The following is an 18,842-nucleotide window of genomic DNA, read 5'->3' on the forward strand; positions in this document are numbered from 1 at the left end:
CTTCCCTGTCCTGGGTGCGTGTGACTGGGTGACCTCCTCTGTGTCCGGGGAGTTTTCCCACGAACCATCTTGCTGTGGCTCTTTTTATTTTTCATTGACGCCCAGCCAGTAGCTTGAGTCTTTTACTAAAAAACTCCCCAGCTTTGCCCAGACATGTTTTATATGCAATAAATGGACCCAGTTCCTTGAGTGTTGACAAGTGGCTACATATGTTTAGCATTCGCAGTCAAGGTAACATTTCCGTCATCCAAAAAAAGTTCCTCTGTGCTCGTCTGCAGTTAATCTCCTGCCTGGCCCAAATAACTGCTGGTCTCCTTTCTTCACTGGAGATTAGTTTTACCTCTTCTAGGTCCTGGTAAAGATCGGATCGCGTGGTATGTCCTCCTTCTGTGTCTTTCACTGACTGCAGCGTTTTTGACGTTGATCATGTCATTGTGTCCGTCAGTAGTTTGGTGCTTTTGAAACTCGGTAGGATTCCACTGCACGAACGCACTGCAGTTTGTTTATCTATTCACCTGTTGATGGGCACGAGGGTTGTTTCTGGTTTTGTCTGTTACGCATAGAGCTTCTGGGAACATTTGTGCACAAGTCTTTATGTGCAGGTATATTTTCATTTCTTTGAGTAAATACTTAGGAGTGAGTTGCTGGGTCACATGACGATCAGTTTACCTTTAGAAGAAACTGTCAAAGTGCTTTCTCAAGTGACTGTGCCATCTTAGAGTCCCACTAGCAAGACAGAGAATTCCAGTGTTCCACGTTCTGCTGACACTTGGTATTGTCAGTCTTTCGGTTTCAGCCGTTTGGGTGCATGTGTAGAGGTACGTCATGGTTTTAATTTGCATTTCTTTAATGACTAAAGATGTTTCTGTGTATCTTGTTAGGTGTCTGTTCACATATTTTGCCCAATTTTTAATGAGGTGGTTTGTCTTAATGAGTTTCAAGAATATTTTATGTGTATAAAGATTTAGGGATCCAGTGCTTTCCAAGGTATATATTCTTGTAATGTGTTTTCATTGTTTTGGTGTCAGGATAATGCGGGTGTCAGAAAAAGAGCTGGGAAGTATTTCCTCCTTCATTTTGTGAAACACTTTTTGTATTATTAGTATTACTAGTATTATTTTGTCCTTAAATCTTTGATGGAGTCACTGGTGAAGCCACCTGGGCCTGGAGTTTTCTTGGAAGGTTTTAATTATGAATTCAGTTTCTTTAGTGTATATATAAGGTATTTAGGATTTCTGTTTAATTCTGTGACTTTTAACGAATTTGTCAATTTTATTTAAATTTTTGACTTTATTGGCATATTCATATTTCTCTATCATCCTTTTAGTGTATTATGATCTGTAGTGATGTCCCCTCTTGTTTCCTGCTCTGTAATTTCTGTCTCATTTTCTTCCCTTTGTTGGTCTGGTTTATCAACTTTATCAATCTTCTAAAAAACCTGCTTTTGGTTTTTGTTGATTTCAACAATTTTCTATTTAATTCCTCCTCTTGCTTTTATTATTTTTCTCTCTGTTTATTTTCAATTTATTTTTCTCTCCTTTCTAGTTTGTTATAGTCGAAGGTTAGTTCTTTTACCCCTTTCTACATTTTAATATAAACATTTAAAGTTGATAATTCCTCTTTAAGTAGTGCTTTAGCTGCACTGTACACATTTTTGTATGTTGTGGTTTTCTTCATTCTCTTTATTTCGTTTTAGTTGCAAATTCTCGTTTTATCACTGGATTACCTAGAAGTTTGTCGTTTAGTTTTCATATGTTTGGAGGTGGGGTGGTTCTAGGTATCTTAGTGTTTTGGTTTCTAATTGTGCTGTGGTCAGAGAGCGTATAGTCTGTGTGGTTTCATTTCAGTCCTTCTGGATTTATCGAGACTTGTTTTGTGGTCCACTGCATGGTCTTGCAGCTTGTTCCATGTGCACTTGAAAAGAACCCGTGTGTTCTGCTGTTGTCAGTGAAGTACTTTGTGAGTGTCAGTTCAGGTTGGTTTGGGTGTGTTTGCATCGCTGGAGTCTTAGGCCCCATCAGTCACTTACCCAGAGGGGAGAGTTCTCCAGCAGTAATTTTGTCTATTTTACCTTTTGGTTGTGTCAGTTTTTGCTTTGTGTATTTTTAGTCTCTTGTTACATTTATACATGTTCAGGACTTTTCTGTCCTTTTGTGGTCGTGAAATGGCTCTTTATCACAGGTGACAATCCTTGCCTCCGGCCTTGGCATGGCCAGTGTGTGCACGACTTATCCCTTCCCTTCCTCTTACTTTTCACTCCTCGTTGTCTTTCTGTTTAAAGCGAGTTTCTTATGGGGACCCTGTAGTCAATCTGGGCCTTACCATCGGAGTGTTCAATTTAATTGCATTTCATGTGATTATGGAGACGTCTGGGTTTTACGTCTTGTCTGCCTTCTATATCTTTTCTTTGTCTTCCTTCTTTTCTGGCTTATTTTGGATTGGGCATTTTTACTACTCCATTTTATCTCCAATATTTTTTTGGGGGGCTGTAGGGTTTACAAATTTCATCTTCAGGTTTTCATAGTCTGCCTTCAAATAAAGTGATACCATTTCACAAATAAGATCAGAAATGTCTTTTCCCCTTTTGGCCTTTGCGCTCCTGTTGTCTTTCATTTCATTACAGCGCCAGATAAGTTACTTTCGCCTTCAACAGCCAGTTATCTTTTAAAGTAATTAAAAATGGTTAGCAGTATTTATCCACATATTTTCCATTTTTATTGCTCTTCATTCCCTTGTGTAGATAAAGAGTTCTCAAACCTTTTGGTCTCAGAACCCCTTTACACTCTTAAATACCGTGGCCCTCAAAGAATTTTTAGAAAATCTCTCAGTATTTACTGTATTAGAAATTAAAAACAGGAAAATTAAAAAATATTTATTAATTCACTTAAAAGTAACAGCTCATTCCATGTTAATGTAAGCGATGTGTTTTTAATGAAAAATAACTGTATTCTCAAAAATGAAACAAGTGGTGATATTTTACAGTTTTGTAAGTTTCTTTAATGTCTGGCTTACCAGAAGACAGCTGGATTCTTACCTGCCTTTGCATTTCATCTGCTACAATATGTTGTTTTTATTGGCGTAAAGGAAGAAAGTCTGGTTTCATGTGGATACGTAGTTGAAGAGGGGACAGTGCTTTCATAATCTTTGCAGATAATTATGCACATCTCTTTTTGATTCTATACCAAAACTTGACAAGTGGTCATTTCTTGAAGGTTAACTGAAATATGGAGTTTGAAACTGTTACCAATTAACTTTTTCTTTTTTTTTTTTTGCGGTACGCGGGCCTCTCACTGTCGTGGCCTGTCCCGTTGCGGAGCACAGGCTCCGGACATGCAGGCTCAGCAGGCATGGCTCACGGGCCCAGCTGCTCCGCGGCATGTGGGATCTTCCCAGACCGGGGCACGAACCCATGTCCCCTGCATCGGCAGGCGGACTCTCAACCACTGCGCCACCAGGGAAACCCACCAATTAACTTTTTAAAAAAGTTGAGATATAATTCACATGCCGTAAAATTCACTATTTTAAAGTGTGTGGTTCAGTGGTTTTTAAGATATTCACCAGGTTGTACAGCTGTCACCACCAACTGCAAACATTTTTATCATACCCAGAGAGAGACGCTGGTGCCATCCGCAGTCCTTCCCTGTCAGCCCCTGGCAGCCACTCCTCTACTTTCTGCCTCTCTGGATTTGGCCGTTCTGAACATTTCATTTAAATGAAATCTACAGTACGTGGCCTGTTGTCTCTGACTTTATTCAAGTAGCATATTTTCACGTCTCATGCGTGTTGTAGCACTTATCAGTACCACATTCCTTTTATGGTTGAGTAATGCTCAGTCGTATAGATATGCTGAGTTTTGTTTAGCCATTCCTCAGCTGGTGGGCATGTGTGTTTTCCACTTTTTGGCTATTGTGACTCCTGCTGTGAACATTCAAGTATGAGTGTTTGAGTGGCTGTGTTTTCACTTCTCTTGGGATTATATCTAGGGGTGGAATTGCTGGGTAGTATAGGAACTCTGTGTTTAAACTCTGTGAAGAGCTGGCAGACTGTCTCCATGGCTGCTGCACCGTTTATATTCCCCCAGCGACACCAGAGGTTTCCAGTTTTCCATGTCCTTGCTAACACTCATTTTCTGGTTTTTTGATTCTAGCCATTCTGGAGGGTGTGAGATGGTATCTCATTGTGGTTTAGATTCACATTTCCCTGATAGTAATGATGGGAAACCTTTTTTTCATGTGTTTATTGGCTATTTGTAGATCTTTTTTGGAGAAACGTCTATTCACATCCTTTGCCCATTTTAAAATTGTATTATTTCTCTTTTTATTGTTGCAACAATTCTTTTATATAATCTAGATACTAGCCCAGTGAACTTTTCTTTTCTTTTTCTTTTTCTTTTTTTTTTTAGCTGCATTGGGTCTTTGTTGCTGCATGCGGGCTTTCTCTAGTTGTGGTGAGCGGGGGCTACTCTTCCTTGCAGCGCGCTGGCTTCCCATTGCGGTGGCTTCTCTTGTGGCGGAGCACAGGCTCTAGGTGCGTGGGCTTCAGTAGTTGTGGCACGTGGGCTCAGTAGTTGTGGCTCACGGGCTCTAGAGCACAGGCTCAGTAGTTGTGGCACATGGGCTTAGTTGCTCTGCGGCATGTGGGCTCTTCCTGGGCCAGGGCTCAAACCCGTGTCCCCTGCATTGGCAGGCAGATTCTTAACCACTGAGCCACCAGGGAAGCCCCCAGTGAACTTTTTGTACTCTGTTGTATTAAAATCTTTCTTAATTTTTCCTGGTCCTGTTACTCACGATTTTGTAAGGTCATGCCTTGTCATTGGGAAAATTGTTTTGCTGAGTTGTATGGATGTTCCCAATGTCACATTTCATGATATAGTATCAAAAATTACATTCATTAATATCATCACCAATCCAATCAGAAAATCCTTTCCATGTTAGGAAGGTATCTAGTTTATGGCAGAAACAAATTTTCTAAAATTTTTAACTTCCAGTATTTTATTGTGAAAATTTTTAAACATGCAGAAAAGTTGACAGAATTATACAGAGAACACCCTGTATCCACCACCTAGATTTTACAGTGAACATTTTTTTTACAATACTTGCTTTATCACTTATCCATCCATCCATCTATTCTTCTAATTCATTTATTTTATTTTATCTATTTACTTTTTGGCTGCGTTGGGTCTTTGTTGCTGCACGCGGGTTTTCTCTAGTTGCGGCGAGCGGGAGCTACTCTTCTTTGTAGTGCACGGGCTTCTCGTTGCGGTGGCTTCTCTTGTTGCGGAGCATGGAGTCTGGGCACGCGGGCTTCAGTAAGTTGTGGCTTGCAGGCTCAGTGGTTGTGGCTTGTGGGCTCTAGAGCGCGGGCTCAGTAGTTGTGATGCACGGGCTTAGTTGCTCTGCGGCATGTGGGATCTTCCCGGACCAGGGATCGAACCTGTGTCCCATGCATTGGCAGGTGGATTCTTAACCACTGTGCCACCGGGGAAGCCCTAATTCATTTATTTTAAAACTTATCAACATTGATTTTTCTTTTGTCTTTCTCTTTAAAAAAACACTTTTTCTACGTTCTTGATTTGATGTGCATGAGTTCACTTATCTTTATTCTTGTTTAATGCGAAGACATTCAGTTCTGTGGCATTTCACCTGATTATAGCTTTGACCATGTCCCTGTTAGCATTGATGAGTGTTTTTCTCCACGGTATTATTTTATAATTGCAATTTTGATTTTATCTTTGAGTTAATAATTCTAGAAGAGGATACTTTTATTTCCGAGCAGTTGTATTAATTGCTTACGAGTGTCTCATGACAGTTCTTAGCGCTATTTTGGTGGTCAGGGAATGTGCGAGCACCTGTTAGGCTTCGGGGGTTTTCAGCCAGACCATGTCATCAGCAGCACTCGCTGATAGTGGCGGCGAACTTGGGCACCGGGGACACTCGGCGCTGAGGCTGTCGATCCTGTCGTGAGGCGGAAAGCGTCGTGCGGGTGCTGTGGGGCATGAGGGCCTTCCTTGCTCTCCGTGTCGAATCCCAGGTCACAGGGAATCCGTGTATTTCTGTAATGGGTCTAAACATTACCTGCATCTAAGAGCCTGAGTTCAAACAAGTAAGGTGGGTTCTGGAAAGATGTACACACCACTGTTGGAAATCAATTTCAGTTGCCTTTTTAATGCATTTAATTTCTTCTACTTTAGGTAAATCTTAAAATGAGAGAGATAACAGAGAAAGAAGTTAAGTTAAAACAGCAGTTATTGGAAAGTCCAGCTCATCAAAAGGTAAAGGGTAAATTTCACTTCTCTGGAACGCACCAAGTTAACGTTGCTCCCGTTTTGAAGAACTGTGTCTGTGTGTGCTCCGTGCTGGTTCTTTGTTCTTACTCACCAAGCAGGGAGCGAGTGCCCTGGGCCCCGGCCCTGGTGGCGAGGACGCGGTGGCCCACTGTCCTTTCTCCCAGGCAGGGGCAGCCTAGTGTTGAACTTGGGAGGGTGGGGGAGAGGTGGGAGGTGTCGGAAGCTCCAGAGGAAGGGACGTAGGGTCACCCGGGGTGAAGTCAGCATGGGGGGTGGGGGTGGGATTGCCTGCAGCCAGAGGTCCCCTTGGAGCCCTCACGGGCTGTGAGCCCAGTGTGGGGTTCAGGCGGGTAAATGTCACGTGTCCAGTGAAATGACCCCCTAACGTCCTGTGTGACCTGATTATTATTATTTTTTGGCCAAGCACGTGTGTGACTGAATCCCTGTTCTTCAAACGCGTGTACGACGTGGCCCGGCCTGGGCTGCGGGCCCCTGGGCTGCGGGGTGAGCGACTGTCCCCTTGCTCCCCTCTCTTACCCTGGACCCCGGGGCTGCTGTCCATGGGCACCTCACCCCGGCCACGCTTCCGTGAGCCCCCCGCTTCCTCAGGTGGGCGTGGACAGCTCGCTGAGCCCCTCCCCGAATGGCGGTTGGCTCCTGTCCTTTTCGGTGCCCGGCCTGCGCGGAGTTTCCAGAGTAGTCTTTGCTCCCGCAGAGGCCAGTGTCGTAGAGGTGCCTGTGAGCTGCCCCTGCGGTCACCTGCTAGTGCAGAGGGTCCCGTGCGCTGGACAGATCTTACCTCTCAGAGGACGTCCCGCCTCTCGTGTGAACGTGGTGTGCAAGTGTGTGTCTCGTCTGTCCACGCGTGGACCTGCCCCGCTGACCTCCTCTCCTGCCTTCCTTCCCTTTGCTTCCCGAGCAGTCTCCCTCCAAGTGGTACTGGAAGTTAGTGCCTGTAAGTGAGCTCCGCGTGTGCGCCCAGCTGCCGTCCAGACGGCCACCCCACCGCGACCACTCGCTTCCATTACAGATTGCTCGTGACTGTTTGTCTGAATGTCCTCCTTGGTGGTGTTGTTGCATTTCCTGCGGGGCAGTGATGGCCCGGTTCTGGGCAGAGTAGACCGTAACAAGGCCCTCCGGAGCCCTAAGGTGCATTTTGTAGCCAACACCCAGCGTGTGGTTTTGCCCAGTTTCTTAGGTAGACTTGCAGACAGTTTCTTCCTTGGACACATAGTTAACTTCTTTATATGATGAACTTCGAGGTCAATGACAGGCTGTATTCTCCTTTCTAATAGGTACCAGCAGGAATGACCAATCAGCCAATTTGCCCAGTTCCCCTTTGGATTTGTCCTTTCTGACGTTATGGTCCATGGTGGCTTGGTCTGCAGCTCTAGCTGTGCTCCACCTGGGGACCTGTTCTGAAAGCAGAACCAGTTTGTTACACTGTTTCCCACGGAAAAATACCTGCTGCTCCAAGTGGTGCATTTTAAAATGAAGTTTTGGAGAACAAATCTTTTTGAAGACTCCTTTATTTGCCTGATCCTTTAGTTTAATTATTTGGAGCACGTGATCCTTAGAATTCCATCATAAAGGAGATACCGTGGATATAAAACTGTCAGTGGGGTCTGTGTGAGCGGTGATATAGTCTGCTTTGTAGCTGATGGGTAATTTTGCTTCTCTTTGAAATATATTAATAACAAAGAGGGGGTAAGCATTTTTATGCGTATTTACGTATCTCTTAACTTCTCGAAAACTGAAGGCCAAAGAGAGAACTATTAAAAGCAGTTACGAGGTGCAGTGAGGACCAGTCAGAAATGCAGGCGTCCTCTAGGAAGTGGGGTTCAGATGAGACTCGTATAAAAACTGGAAAATGTGGCCGAGAGCAGAGCGCCTGTAGCTTTCCTCCCAGCAGTTGGTCACCATGGTTGCCCGAGCGCATGTCTGGCTCATGGGTAGTGGGGTGAGCGTGAGCAGGCCGCTGGGGGTTTGGAGCAGGGCCCCCTCGAGGGGTGGCACCAGCTCCCCCGACCCAGGCGTTCAGCGCTTTCCTGATGCAAACGCACACCATCCATCCTCAGCCGCGAAACCACCTGCTTTCCTGCATGCTGTGCTCGGCCCGCGTGCTGTCTGTGTGTGTGGAGACCTGGCCCGGCGTGTCCCTCGGGCTCTGCATGCGGGAGCCCCAAGGCTGGCCCCTGGGCGCGGCGGCCCGAGAAACAAGTTAAAGTCCGTGTTGAGACCAATGTTAGTGGCGTGCGTTGCACATGCACAGGTGAGGTGTGTTCTGCGCAGATGCCAGTGCTGACTGCCCTGCGCTGTGCACACACTGCATTCTTGCCGGGACACCTTCCTTTGGGTTGACTCCCCTGCACAGCTCGCGGAGATCCATAGCGGGCCGCACGGGTGGCGGGTTTTCTCCCTCGAGCTGGCACTGTGTTCTCCCCTGGAGAAAGCGCGGCTGCAGGAAATGCCAGGCTCACCTGTGCCACAGGACGTGGTCCCCTGGCGGTCTGTGTGTCTGTGCTCGTGAGCGAGGCCCAGTTGCACGGGCAGCGCCCAGGGGTGCGGGGAGGCTCAGAGCACCGTGCACGTGGTTTCCTGTAAAGGCAGAAGCACAGAAACCTTGAAAAATGCTTATTTTTTATGGCACTCGGGTTCCTGACGCTTCCGTGCACTTATGGAGGGGCTGGTTGACAGATTAGACGACATTTTGTCTGACCTAGTTTTGGGAATTCCTCACACTCTGTTAATGCTGCTGCTTTGTGTTTTTCATAACGGCCAAGGTTAATGCTGCTAATCCTGAGACAAGTAACAGTAGCGTGGGTCTTCCCAGCGTAGCGTGCTCACCGTTTAACTTGTTTCTCATCCGCTGGTGGTGCGCGGCCTCTGGCAGTGTAGATGTGTGTCCTGCTTCCTTCCCCTGGGTGTGCCCAGCCCTTTAGGGTGAGACGGCCCGGTGTCATTAGCGGCTAACTGCTGTCACCCAGTGTGGCCACGAAGCCCAGTTCCCTGGATCTTGACATACGTTCCAGGCAGAGTTTGCAGTCCAGACATCTGGGGCTTTCCCCTGGGATTGCCGTTGTTCTAAACGTCGTCCCGCAGGACTTCTGTTAAGTCTAGATTTGACGGCCTGCCTGTGACGTAGGCGGCGGTGACGGCACCTCGTGCGTAGTGACCCTTTCCCTTTTCTCCACTGCAGGTGCGCTACCGCCGAGAGCACCTGTCAACGAGGCAGCCACCCTACTTCCCGTTGTTGGAGGACCTGATGCGGGACGGCAGCCACGGGGCTGCCCTCTTGGCCGTGGTCCACTACTACTGCCCGGAGCAGATGAAGCTGGACGGTGAGTGGAGCACGTGCCTCTGGAATGCACCTGAGGCTCGGGAGGCTGTTAGGATGCTCTGATCCAGACAATCAAAACACCAGGGAGTCACCCCGAGTCCTTAGCGCCAGCTGGGGAAGCACAGAGGCGGACAGATCTGACGGTGATGTGTTTGTCTTTAGCCTCCACCAGTTTTCTCTGGTGGAGAAATGGGACTTTGAAATATTTGGGTAACGTGTTAAATATTGGTGACTGTACTTTAGTCTCAGAATGGTTGAGAGCTCGTCAGCCCTACTCTAGTTGATTTAAAACATCTAGAATGTGGTTTAGGAAAATGAGTGCAGATCCATCTGTTGCCAAGCCGTGAGTGACTCACGTGGGCTTGGTGTTGGTGGTTTCACCGTGTCGCGTGTCTCTGAGGTGCTCACGCCTGGCCGCGGGGAGAGGTGCGGGTGATGCCGTGAGCAGCGTGGCGCTGGACACCTGTCCAGGGCCGTGCGGACAGGAACTCTGATGTAGGTTTCCTGAGTCCTCTTCTTTCTGGGGGAGGGAGGTGTGAGGCCCACAGATGCCCCGACCGCTGGCCGCACGTAGAGTGTCTGTCAGACTCACTGCCGGCGCTGAGCTGACGTCGGTCCTGCTTCTGATCCAAGTGCAGAAGTGCTGGGTTTCGTAGTTTCTAAAGCACACAGCTGACCTCGAAAGAAAGGGGGGCTCAGGTTCCAGGAGGGGGTCTCCATCTGTGATTGAAAACTCCCAAATTGGCACGTGGTGGCCCCGGGCCCGTTAGGCCTCTGTCCCCGTGCGGCCTGGGCCGTGTGCCACTGAGACCTGTAACCGGGGCCCTGGAAAGGACTGGGGAGGCTCCCCCGCGGCCAGGGAAGACCCAGGAGGCTCATCTCGGGGCGGAGGCGGAGGTCGTTCCTGAGGAAGTGAGCTGCCAGGCTGCATCCCAGGCGAGTTCGTTCGGGTCCAGGACTCGTTGGGCTGGAGTCAGAGCAGAGCGTTGCCGTGTGGGAGCGCGGCCACCACCAGGGCCCGCTGGGCCCGCGGAGAAGGGTCCCTGCCCCCACCGGGCCGGCAGGCGCCGCGGATGACCTGGGTGAGGAAGAGCCCTGAGTGCGAGCGCAGGGTGTTGAAAATGCCAGCGTGTGGGGCGCTCGAGCGCGCGGGGCTCCCTCCCCTCGGCCCTCCGCCCGCTGCGTGTGTGGGTGGGCACTCCTGGCTTGGGCTTTGTCCAGCCTGTCTCTAACCTGTCCTCCGGGGTCTCAGGACAAAAACAACTACGAAGGACAGAGAGCCCGCGCTACCGAGGAAGGGAGAAGCCACGGCAGGATGTGAGTGTCGAAGGTCATTGCGCCCTAATAGCAGAACGTCAGAACGGGGCTTTGAAAATGACAGAACCACAGGGCGGAGTGACCAGAGCCAGATTCATGACTTAACTTGCGGGACCAGGCTGAGGAAGCAGGTGCGAGCAGAGTGAGGTCGGAGGGGGCCTGAACACACGGACGCAGGCTGGGCCCAGTGCACCGGCTCGTGGGCGTCGTGCTCTGTCAAAATGAGGAAGCCCGGAGGCCTTTACAAAAGTGGGCTTGATTCAGGCCACGGAAGAAACCTCGACAGATTGCAGAGAATTGATAGTTCCTCCCAACACAGTACAGCGAGAAGTCAGTAACAAAAACGTGCAGCGTCTTTCTCCAAACCTTTAAAATTGTTAATGCTTAGAAACCAAAGAAGATACTTCAGAATAGTTCATGGATCAAAGTAGAAATCATAGTGGAATTTTCTAGTGGGAGCTCTGTAAGGGCAGGCGTTTTTATCTGTTTGTTCACTGATACATCCCAACCGTCTAAAATAGCGTCTGGGACAATTTTGGTCAGGTATTTGTTGAATTAAATGAATGAATGACGTACATGCCAGAACTCACAGGACGCAGCTCAGAATGACAGGTGAAGGGAAACGTCGCCTCAGTGCATAGTCTGGACGGTAAGGAATTTAAGAATTAATGAACCAGGTTGATCTCAGTGCATTCGAAAAGAACATAGAAATAAACCAAAAAAAGCCGAAGGAAGAAAAATAAAGAGTCGTCTTTCTCCTCTGATCAGAAATCACCCCAACACATGGAGGAGACAGGCTGAATTGCAGGTTCCGTCCTGAAGAGGACGGCCTGGGCTCCGGACAAGCCCCTGGTGAAGGAGCGGAGTAGAAGGGTCCCGGGAGGGCTCCAGCGCAGACGTGCAGGGCGTCTGTGTCGGGGTTGTTCCGGCACCAGGGGCAGAGCATGGGAGGAAGGGCACAGGCTTTCTTTCCTTCTGAACATGGGTTGAAAATCCTGTGTAAAGTCCTAGAAAACAAGAATTGAACGGCTGAGTGTGTTCTGTGCAGTCGTCTCGGGAGGCACAGACCAAGGTCTGTTAGAAGCCACTGCCCGTTTGTGGTGGATGCCCTTGGCCTGCTGCTGACGTGCTCTGACCCCACAGAGGTTCTCGACCCTGGACTGTTGCAGTCAGGGGGACGGGAGCGGGTGCGGTAGCCCCAGCCCTGGCAGGGTGGCTCTGTCCACCTGCCCTGCACGCGGTGCCAGCTCCTGGTGAGGGTTGGGACCCACAGAAGACCTGTCTGCAGTGCTGGGGAATAAACTCAACAAAAAGATGTGAGACCGTGGGAAAAATCATGAACTCTGCTGTAGGGTGGGACTTAAAGTATATTCTTAGATGCCAAGAAGCAGTATAAAAATTGTGATTTCCCCTGATTGTTCATGCAGTTGTTGCGAGTCCTTTTTACAGAAATTGACAAGGGAGTGTAAACATTCATGTGGAAGACTGGAGGCCAAAGGGACAAGCAAAATGGTTGTTTTGGAGACTTATTTTTATTTATTTTTGGCTGCGTTGGGTCTTTGTTGCTGCGCGTGGGTTTTCTCTAGTTGCGGCGAGCGGGGGCTTCTCATTGTGGTGGCTTCTCTTGTTGCAGAGCACGGGCTCTAGGTGCGCGGGCTTCAGTAGTTGTGGCTCGCAGGCTTAGTGGCTCCGCAGACTGTGGGATCTTCCCAGACCAGCGCTCAAACCCGTGTCCCTTGCATTGACAGGTGGATTCTTTTTTTTTTTTTTTTTTTTGCGATACGCGGGCCTCTCACTGTTGTGGCCTCTCCCGTTGCGGAGCGCAGGCTCCGGATGCGCAGGCTCAGCGGCCATGGCTCACGGGCCCAGCCGCTCCGTGGCATGTGGGATCTTCCCAGACCGGGGCACGAACCCGTGTCCCCTGCATCGGCAGGCGGACTCTCAACCACTGCGCCACCAGGGAAGCCCGACAGGTGGATTCTTAACCACTGCGCCACCAGGGAAGTCCTGGAGACTTTATTTCGATGTGAGTTTACTTTTACAGAGAAGGTACAGGAATTGGTGCATACTTGTTCCCAGACTTTCCAGCCGTTATATCTTGTCACATTTGTGCTCTTTCTCCCTGAGCTAGTTGGGAATAACTGGAGAACAAATACATTCTTTTTTTTTTTTTTTTTTTAAACTTCAACAACCTTTTATTACCAAACTCATGCAGGGTTAACCCTTTAACCCACCTAACAGCAAAACAGCATCTCCAACAGGATCTAAGATGGAGGTGCACACCTAATAAAGATTGTCTGTTAAAAAAATATATCTACACACACTTGAATAAGTATTTTTTAAAAAAGCAAAATTCACCAGTCTTGTAAAAAAAAAAAAAAAATCCCCAAGTGATTTCAATCCAAAAAACCCAAAACCCAGCCTTGGCAGTCTGTGCTGGCTCAGAAACCTCAACTCAGGATGCACCTAGGAGAAAAGCATTTCCTCTTAAAAAAAAAAAAAAAAAGCCACCTATCTCCTTCTTCCTGTTCAACTTGCGCAGCTTATTCCTAGAAATACCCAAGCAGGACCCAGGCACGTTCTCCAGCCTCTGCCTGTCGCTGGAGGTTCCCACCAAGGACTGTTCCTTAGCGATTTTCACCGCGACTGCAGTCAGGAAATTGACCCCTAATTTCTGAGAACTTGCAAAATGTCCTCAGGCTTCCTGGGGGCTCCGTGAACCTGACCGAGATGGGAATGCAGGCTGGGTGAAGGGGGCCTTTCCAAATGAAGACACCCGACACCTTCAAACCTGAAGTTTAACCTACCAGGTGAAAACTAGTAGCAGCTGGCCCTGCCCAAAAAGTGCTGGTCTCCCTGCTTTACCCATAAAAGTAGTAACAAAGAGGAGGAGAGTCCAGAGTGTTTGACCTCATCTCCCTGCCAGGAGCCTGGAGCCGTGGGCGGCGTACTCCAGGCCGAGGGTGCAGGGGAGCTTTGCCATTTCTGGCCGCTCCTGGCAGCCTGGCTCATGGCTGCTCCATGGACACTGTGTTCCCTTGTGCAGGGTGCTTAAGAATTACCAGGGAGGGGACTTCCCTGGTGGCTGGCATAGTGGTTAAGACTCCACGCAGCCAGTGCAGGGGGCCCGGGTTCGATCCCTGGTCAGGGAACTAGATCCCACACGCATAGCACAACTAAGAGTTCGCATGCCACAACTAAAGAGCTGGAGAGCCGCAACTAAGGAGCCCGTCAGCCGCAACTAAGGAACAGACGTGCCGCGACTAAGGAGCTCGCCTACTGCAACTAAGACCCAGCACAACCAAAAAATAAATAGATAAAATAAGAATTTAAAAAAAAGAATTACCAGGGAAATTATGTTTTCAATTTGACTTTGTCACTGACGGATACTTGGATAGCAGCTTCTAGAAAACTGCTCAGAGGACCCCCCCTGCCCCCCGGGGTCACGGTCACAGACCCTTCCAGCTGACGGGCACTTCGCTGGCCTTGGGCAGCAGCGCGTTGATTGTAGAGAAATGTCTGCACCCAAGGAGCTCTCTGTGCACCAACAGCGGGGAGGGATGCGCGGTCTGTGGCACCACCTTTCTCTTGAACGTAGGAGCCCCAGAGCCAGAGACAAGGCCTCTCGCAGTTGGATTGTGCCAGGACGCAACTGTGCTGGTGAGGTGCTCCCAGCCTGTGTGAGAACTGGCCTGATGTGCTGGGTGGCGAGGGCAACAGGGAGCTGGAGAGCACCTCACTGGCCCGTCTAGGTACACCTCCGTGACCAGGATGAACAAAACCGTCGTGTCTGCAGACAGCTCTTTATAACTGTTTTCCAGACTGTGCGGGTCTGGGCCAGGTCTCCGAACACTGAAGCAGGACCCGTGAGCTTGATGGGGTCCACGCCGTGGATCTTGTCCCAGGGTGGCAGCCTTCACATGTCTCACGTCACACGTTTGGGTCCGTGTGAAGACTTGGTGTGGGGCTTGGTGTGGTCTTCTTTCTTTCTTTTGTTTTTTATATTTATTTATTATCATTTATTTATTTATTTTTATTTGGTTGTGCCAGCTCTTAGTTGCGGCAGGCGGGCTCCTTAGTTGTGGCCTGTGAATTCTTAGTTGTGGCATGCATGTGTGATCTAGTTCCCTGACCAGGGATTGAACCTGGGCCCCTGCACTGGGAGCGTGGAGTCCTAACCACTGCGCCACCAGGGAAGTCCCTGGTGTGGTTTTTTTCTGTCCAATCCAGGCTCTGGCCCAGCACCACCACCCTGTGGAGGGTCACGTCTCTGCTTCCCTGTACGTGGAGCTGAGTCCCAGCCTTTCTCAGCCCTTCTCGCCCTTGACGTTTTCCAGGCACGCAGGTCGCTTAGTTGGTCGACTGTCCCTTGTTTGGCTTTGCCCGGCGTTCCCTCCTGGTGGCCTTCAGGGCCTGGGTTTCCAACAGGAATGATGCCGCAGGGATGGTCCCTGGGTTCAGGTGGCGTGCGTTGGCTTCCTCCCCTCTGAGGTCACTGCTCTTTGCTTTATGACCGACTACTGATTGTGGAGTGGCTTTGGTCTCTCATCGCGCTCTCACCCCGGCATTGCCGTCTGTCGGGAGTTTCTAGCTCTGCCGCTTGTTCTCTGGTGGGTCAGCACTGCTGTGCAGAGGGCTGCTCTCCTCTCCTCTCCCGTTATTTATCCGCGCGGTGATTTGTATCAAGATGGCCCCATGGATGCTTACTTTACTCAACGGATTATGATCCGTGACATTCATTGTTCTTTTGCTTTGTCCCAGATTTCAGACAACTTGTGATTTTGAAGAAGAGGAACATGGGGTACTTGCTCTGCAAAGACCAAGTTTTGTTTAACTTTACATCCGCTAAATGCAGGGGAGCCATGCGGAGAGGTCCGAATGGTGACTCTCTGTGGGCCACCCCAGTGCCTGGGGTGGCCCACAGCTTGTAGGGCAGGGGGACTGGCCAGTGCAGAATGTGGGGCAAAGCGCCATCTGTGGGGGGGGGAATGCAGTGAGACTCCACCCCACATGAGCCAGACACTCTTTCTTGGATGAAAGACATAAACCGGAAAAGCAGAATTAAAAAACTTGGAAAAGAAAATATAGGAAAATATTTTTATGACATTAGTGTTGGGATGGATTATTTAAATTACAAAATAGCCAAGTAATAGAAAAGATTCCTATGTTTAACCATATTAAAATTCACTGTGGTGACAGAGGAACATCACAGACAAAATTAAGTGATAAAAACTGTACCCATGAAAAAGTATTTGCAACAAATATAACTTGACAAAGGATTGTCATACAATTGTTTTGTAACCATAATACAAAAAGAATTCCTACAAATCAGTAGAAAAAGATGAACAACCCAGAGGCAAAACAAGAACAGCTTTTTCACAGAAGAGGAGGTCAGGGCGAGCCCACAGCAGTGGTGGGTGCACCATTGCAGGAAGGCAGAGCAGGCCCAGCGGGGTGGCACAGGTGAGAGGCCCCATGGTATGGGTGGGGGTGGGACGTGGCCAGGCGACGGTCAGGTGTGGGCAGCGCAGCTTGCAGCCCCTTCTGGGAAGGTGCCGGTGCAGAGAGCATGCAAGTTTGGTTCTTCTGGCATTTTACGTAATAGTGAAAATTGTGGAATCCTAAATAGCTGTTAAAATGAGTGACTGAAATCTGCCCACAGCAGCGGAGAACTATTTGGAAACGTAATTCCGAGTTTGGGGAAAATAACAGGGTGCAACATGATAGGCAGTTTGTTGTCATGAATGTAAATTGAAGACAGCCAGGTCGGCAGTGCACTGTTTATATGGTTTATGGGCAGAGACCACACGTGGTAAAGACACCCACACGAGACGGGTCACGGGGCTTGAGGAGAGTGTTTGCCTTGGGGGGAGGTGGGCTTCAGCACTGTGATGCTTTGTTACTGGAAGAAAATAAGATCTGGATCAGAGAAGGTATGACGTTAATATTCGTTCCATCTGGGTAGAGAGTACATGGGAGTCTGTTCTTTACATTTGTAATATTTCATAATCTGAATTTTAAAAAAGAAACATTTCTTAGCAATATAAATGTGCACAGTTACTCAGCTTATAGAAGTTTTCTCTTGAGAAGTCATAGTGCTAGGGCATCGCCGCGTAGGACAGAATTCATACCTTGATCCCGGATGCTGTGAATCCCATGTGTGCATGAGATTTCTAAATCACTGAAAATGATTTCTTCTTAGGAGTAAAGTTACTTTAAAATAAGTTATGTTTCTCAGTCCTGTTTATTTATTTACAGGCAAAGTTAAGTCGTCACTATAGCTACCTCCAGTTTAGTCTTGAGTGGTATCTAGGTGTTCTAGCGGTTCCTGTCTGAGGGTGGGCCCACCTCCCCGCACGGAGCCTGCTCAGTGCCCAGTGTGGGTGTCTGCGCTGGAATTTCCTGGGTGGGGGGCTGGCATCCTGCAGAGCAGCGTAAGATGGACAGTTGTCCTGCTGCAGGTGCAGATGGGCAGCAGAGGAGGACTTGTGCTCCGCACAGCCCCTGAATTTTGTGATTAGCCGTGTTCCTGTGCTTCTCTGTGGATAAGCCTGACATTTCCTGTTTTATGCTCCCCTCCCCCAACCACGGAGATCACCTCACTCGAAGGATGGGGGAAAGGAACTTGGTTAAATGTTAAGTGGCCTTATGCCGCCAGGTCCTTTATAAACTGAAAGGTGATTGTTACTATTCCTATTGGAAGCCCAGTCTTAAAAGCTCAGGTAATTATTGTATACTTTTAAGATGTTAACAATTAAATTCAGCTCCTGGAGATTCCTCCTGTCTTTTTCTTGAGTGTTTTCTTTCTATATTTAACATTATTTATATAATACTTGTTGTGATGTTTAAATCTGTTAATGTTATTACCTTTTTAAATCTCACCTCTACCTTTATTTAAATTGTTTTTCACTTGAAAATTGTACGTATATGTACACGCACACACACAAATATATGTGCACAATGCCACACACACTTATGAAGCAGAATATCTTTCTAATAAATTGTAGTTTTCTTTTTATCTCTTAGATATATGCTTGAAAGAGGTAACGTCGATGGCGGACAGTCTGTATAATATTCGGCTTCTGAGAGAATTCTCAAATGAATATCTTAACAAGTGCTTTTATCTCACTCTGGAAGATATGCTCTACTCTCCCTTAGTGTTGAAGGTAATAATGAATTATGAAAAACACATTTTTAAAGCCCTGCGTGAATAAGCTCCTCACTGTGTCCTGATTTCTTGTTTTCCTTTTAGCCAAACGTCATGGTTTTTATTGCCGAGCTCTTCTGGTGGTTTGAGAACGTCAAACCAGACTTTGTTCAGCCCAGGGATGTTCAGGAACTGAAAGATGGTGAGTGACACACTTTCCGTAAGTGACAGCTGTTTCCTCTAAGGGAGTCGTGGCACAGCACTCAGAAGGTGTGCTTAACTGGTTCCTGGTTTTTGTACGACAGTGGTGTTTAAGTGGTCTCTTTCGGGAGGACAGAGCGCTGTCACAGTCTGGGCCCCTGTCTGGTGCACCATGGTGGTCACGCACAGAGCCCCTCCAGACTGTGAGCTCGGGGTCTGTCCTGGCCCTGCAGCGTCAGAATCCAGGGGCGAGCAGGAGACGTTGGAGAGAAGCTTCCAGGTGATTCTGACAAACCTCGGGCAGGAAGTGCTCTAGTCCGGGATGCCAATCCTCACGCTCCACAGCTCTGAATTTTTTGCCCCTAAAACAAGGCAGAAAAAAATCTGTTTTACCACAGAGTAAAATGATCTGCCAGCCTTGAGAATCTACAAAACTTTAAGGAGATGATATGGGAGAATGTTTTCATGTCCTTGTGATTTCTTACAAAGAATATAAAAATTTTAGCCACAGAGGAAAAGATTGATAATTGGCCACATTAAAATGTAGACCT

General features: G+C 48.3%; 1 protein-coding gene across 11 annotated transcripts in view; it reads left to right on the top strand.

Moving 5' to 3' along the window:
- Positions 1–18,842, top strand: part of CAMSAP1 (calmodulin regulated spectrin associated protein 1) — a 55,643-nt gene that overhangs the window by 22,859 nt on the left and 13,942 nt on the right. For 8 of the 11 annotated variants that reach the window (XM_060101507.1, XM_060101508.1, XM_060101509.1 and 5 more), the window contains exons 5-9: positions 6,191–6,271; positions 7,209–7,241; positions 9,486–9,627; positions 17,970–18,109; positions 18,196–18,292. In XM_060101507.1, the coding sequence (XP_059957490.1) occupies positions 6,191–6,271; positions 7,209–7,241; positions 9,486–9,627; positions 17,970–18,109; positions 18,196–18,292 (493 nt within the window). The remainder of the gene's footprint in view (positions 1–6,190; positions 6,272–7,208; positions 7,242–9,485; positions 9,628–17,969; positions 18,110–18,195; positions 18,293–18,842) is intronic. The other 3 variants (XM_060101511.1, XM_060101515.1, XM_060101516.1) reach the window with 1 other exon arrangement.

The sequence above is a fragment of the Mesoplodon densirostris genome, chromosome 6 (genome assembly GCF_025265405.1).
Source record: "Mesoplodon densirostris isolate mMesDen1 chromosome 6, mMesDen1 primary haplotype, whole genome shotgun sequence".
NCBI classification, from domain to species: Eukaryota; Metazoa; Chordata; class Mammalia; order Artiodactyla; family Ziphiidae; genus Mesoplodon; species Mesoplodon densirostris.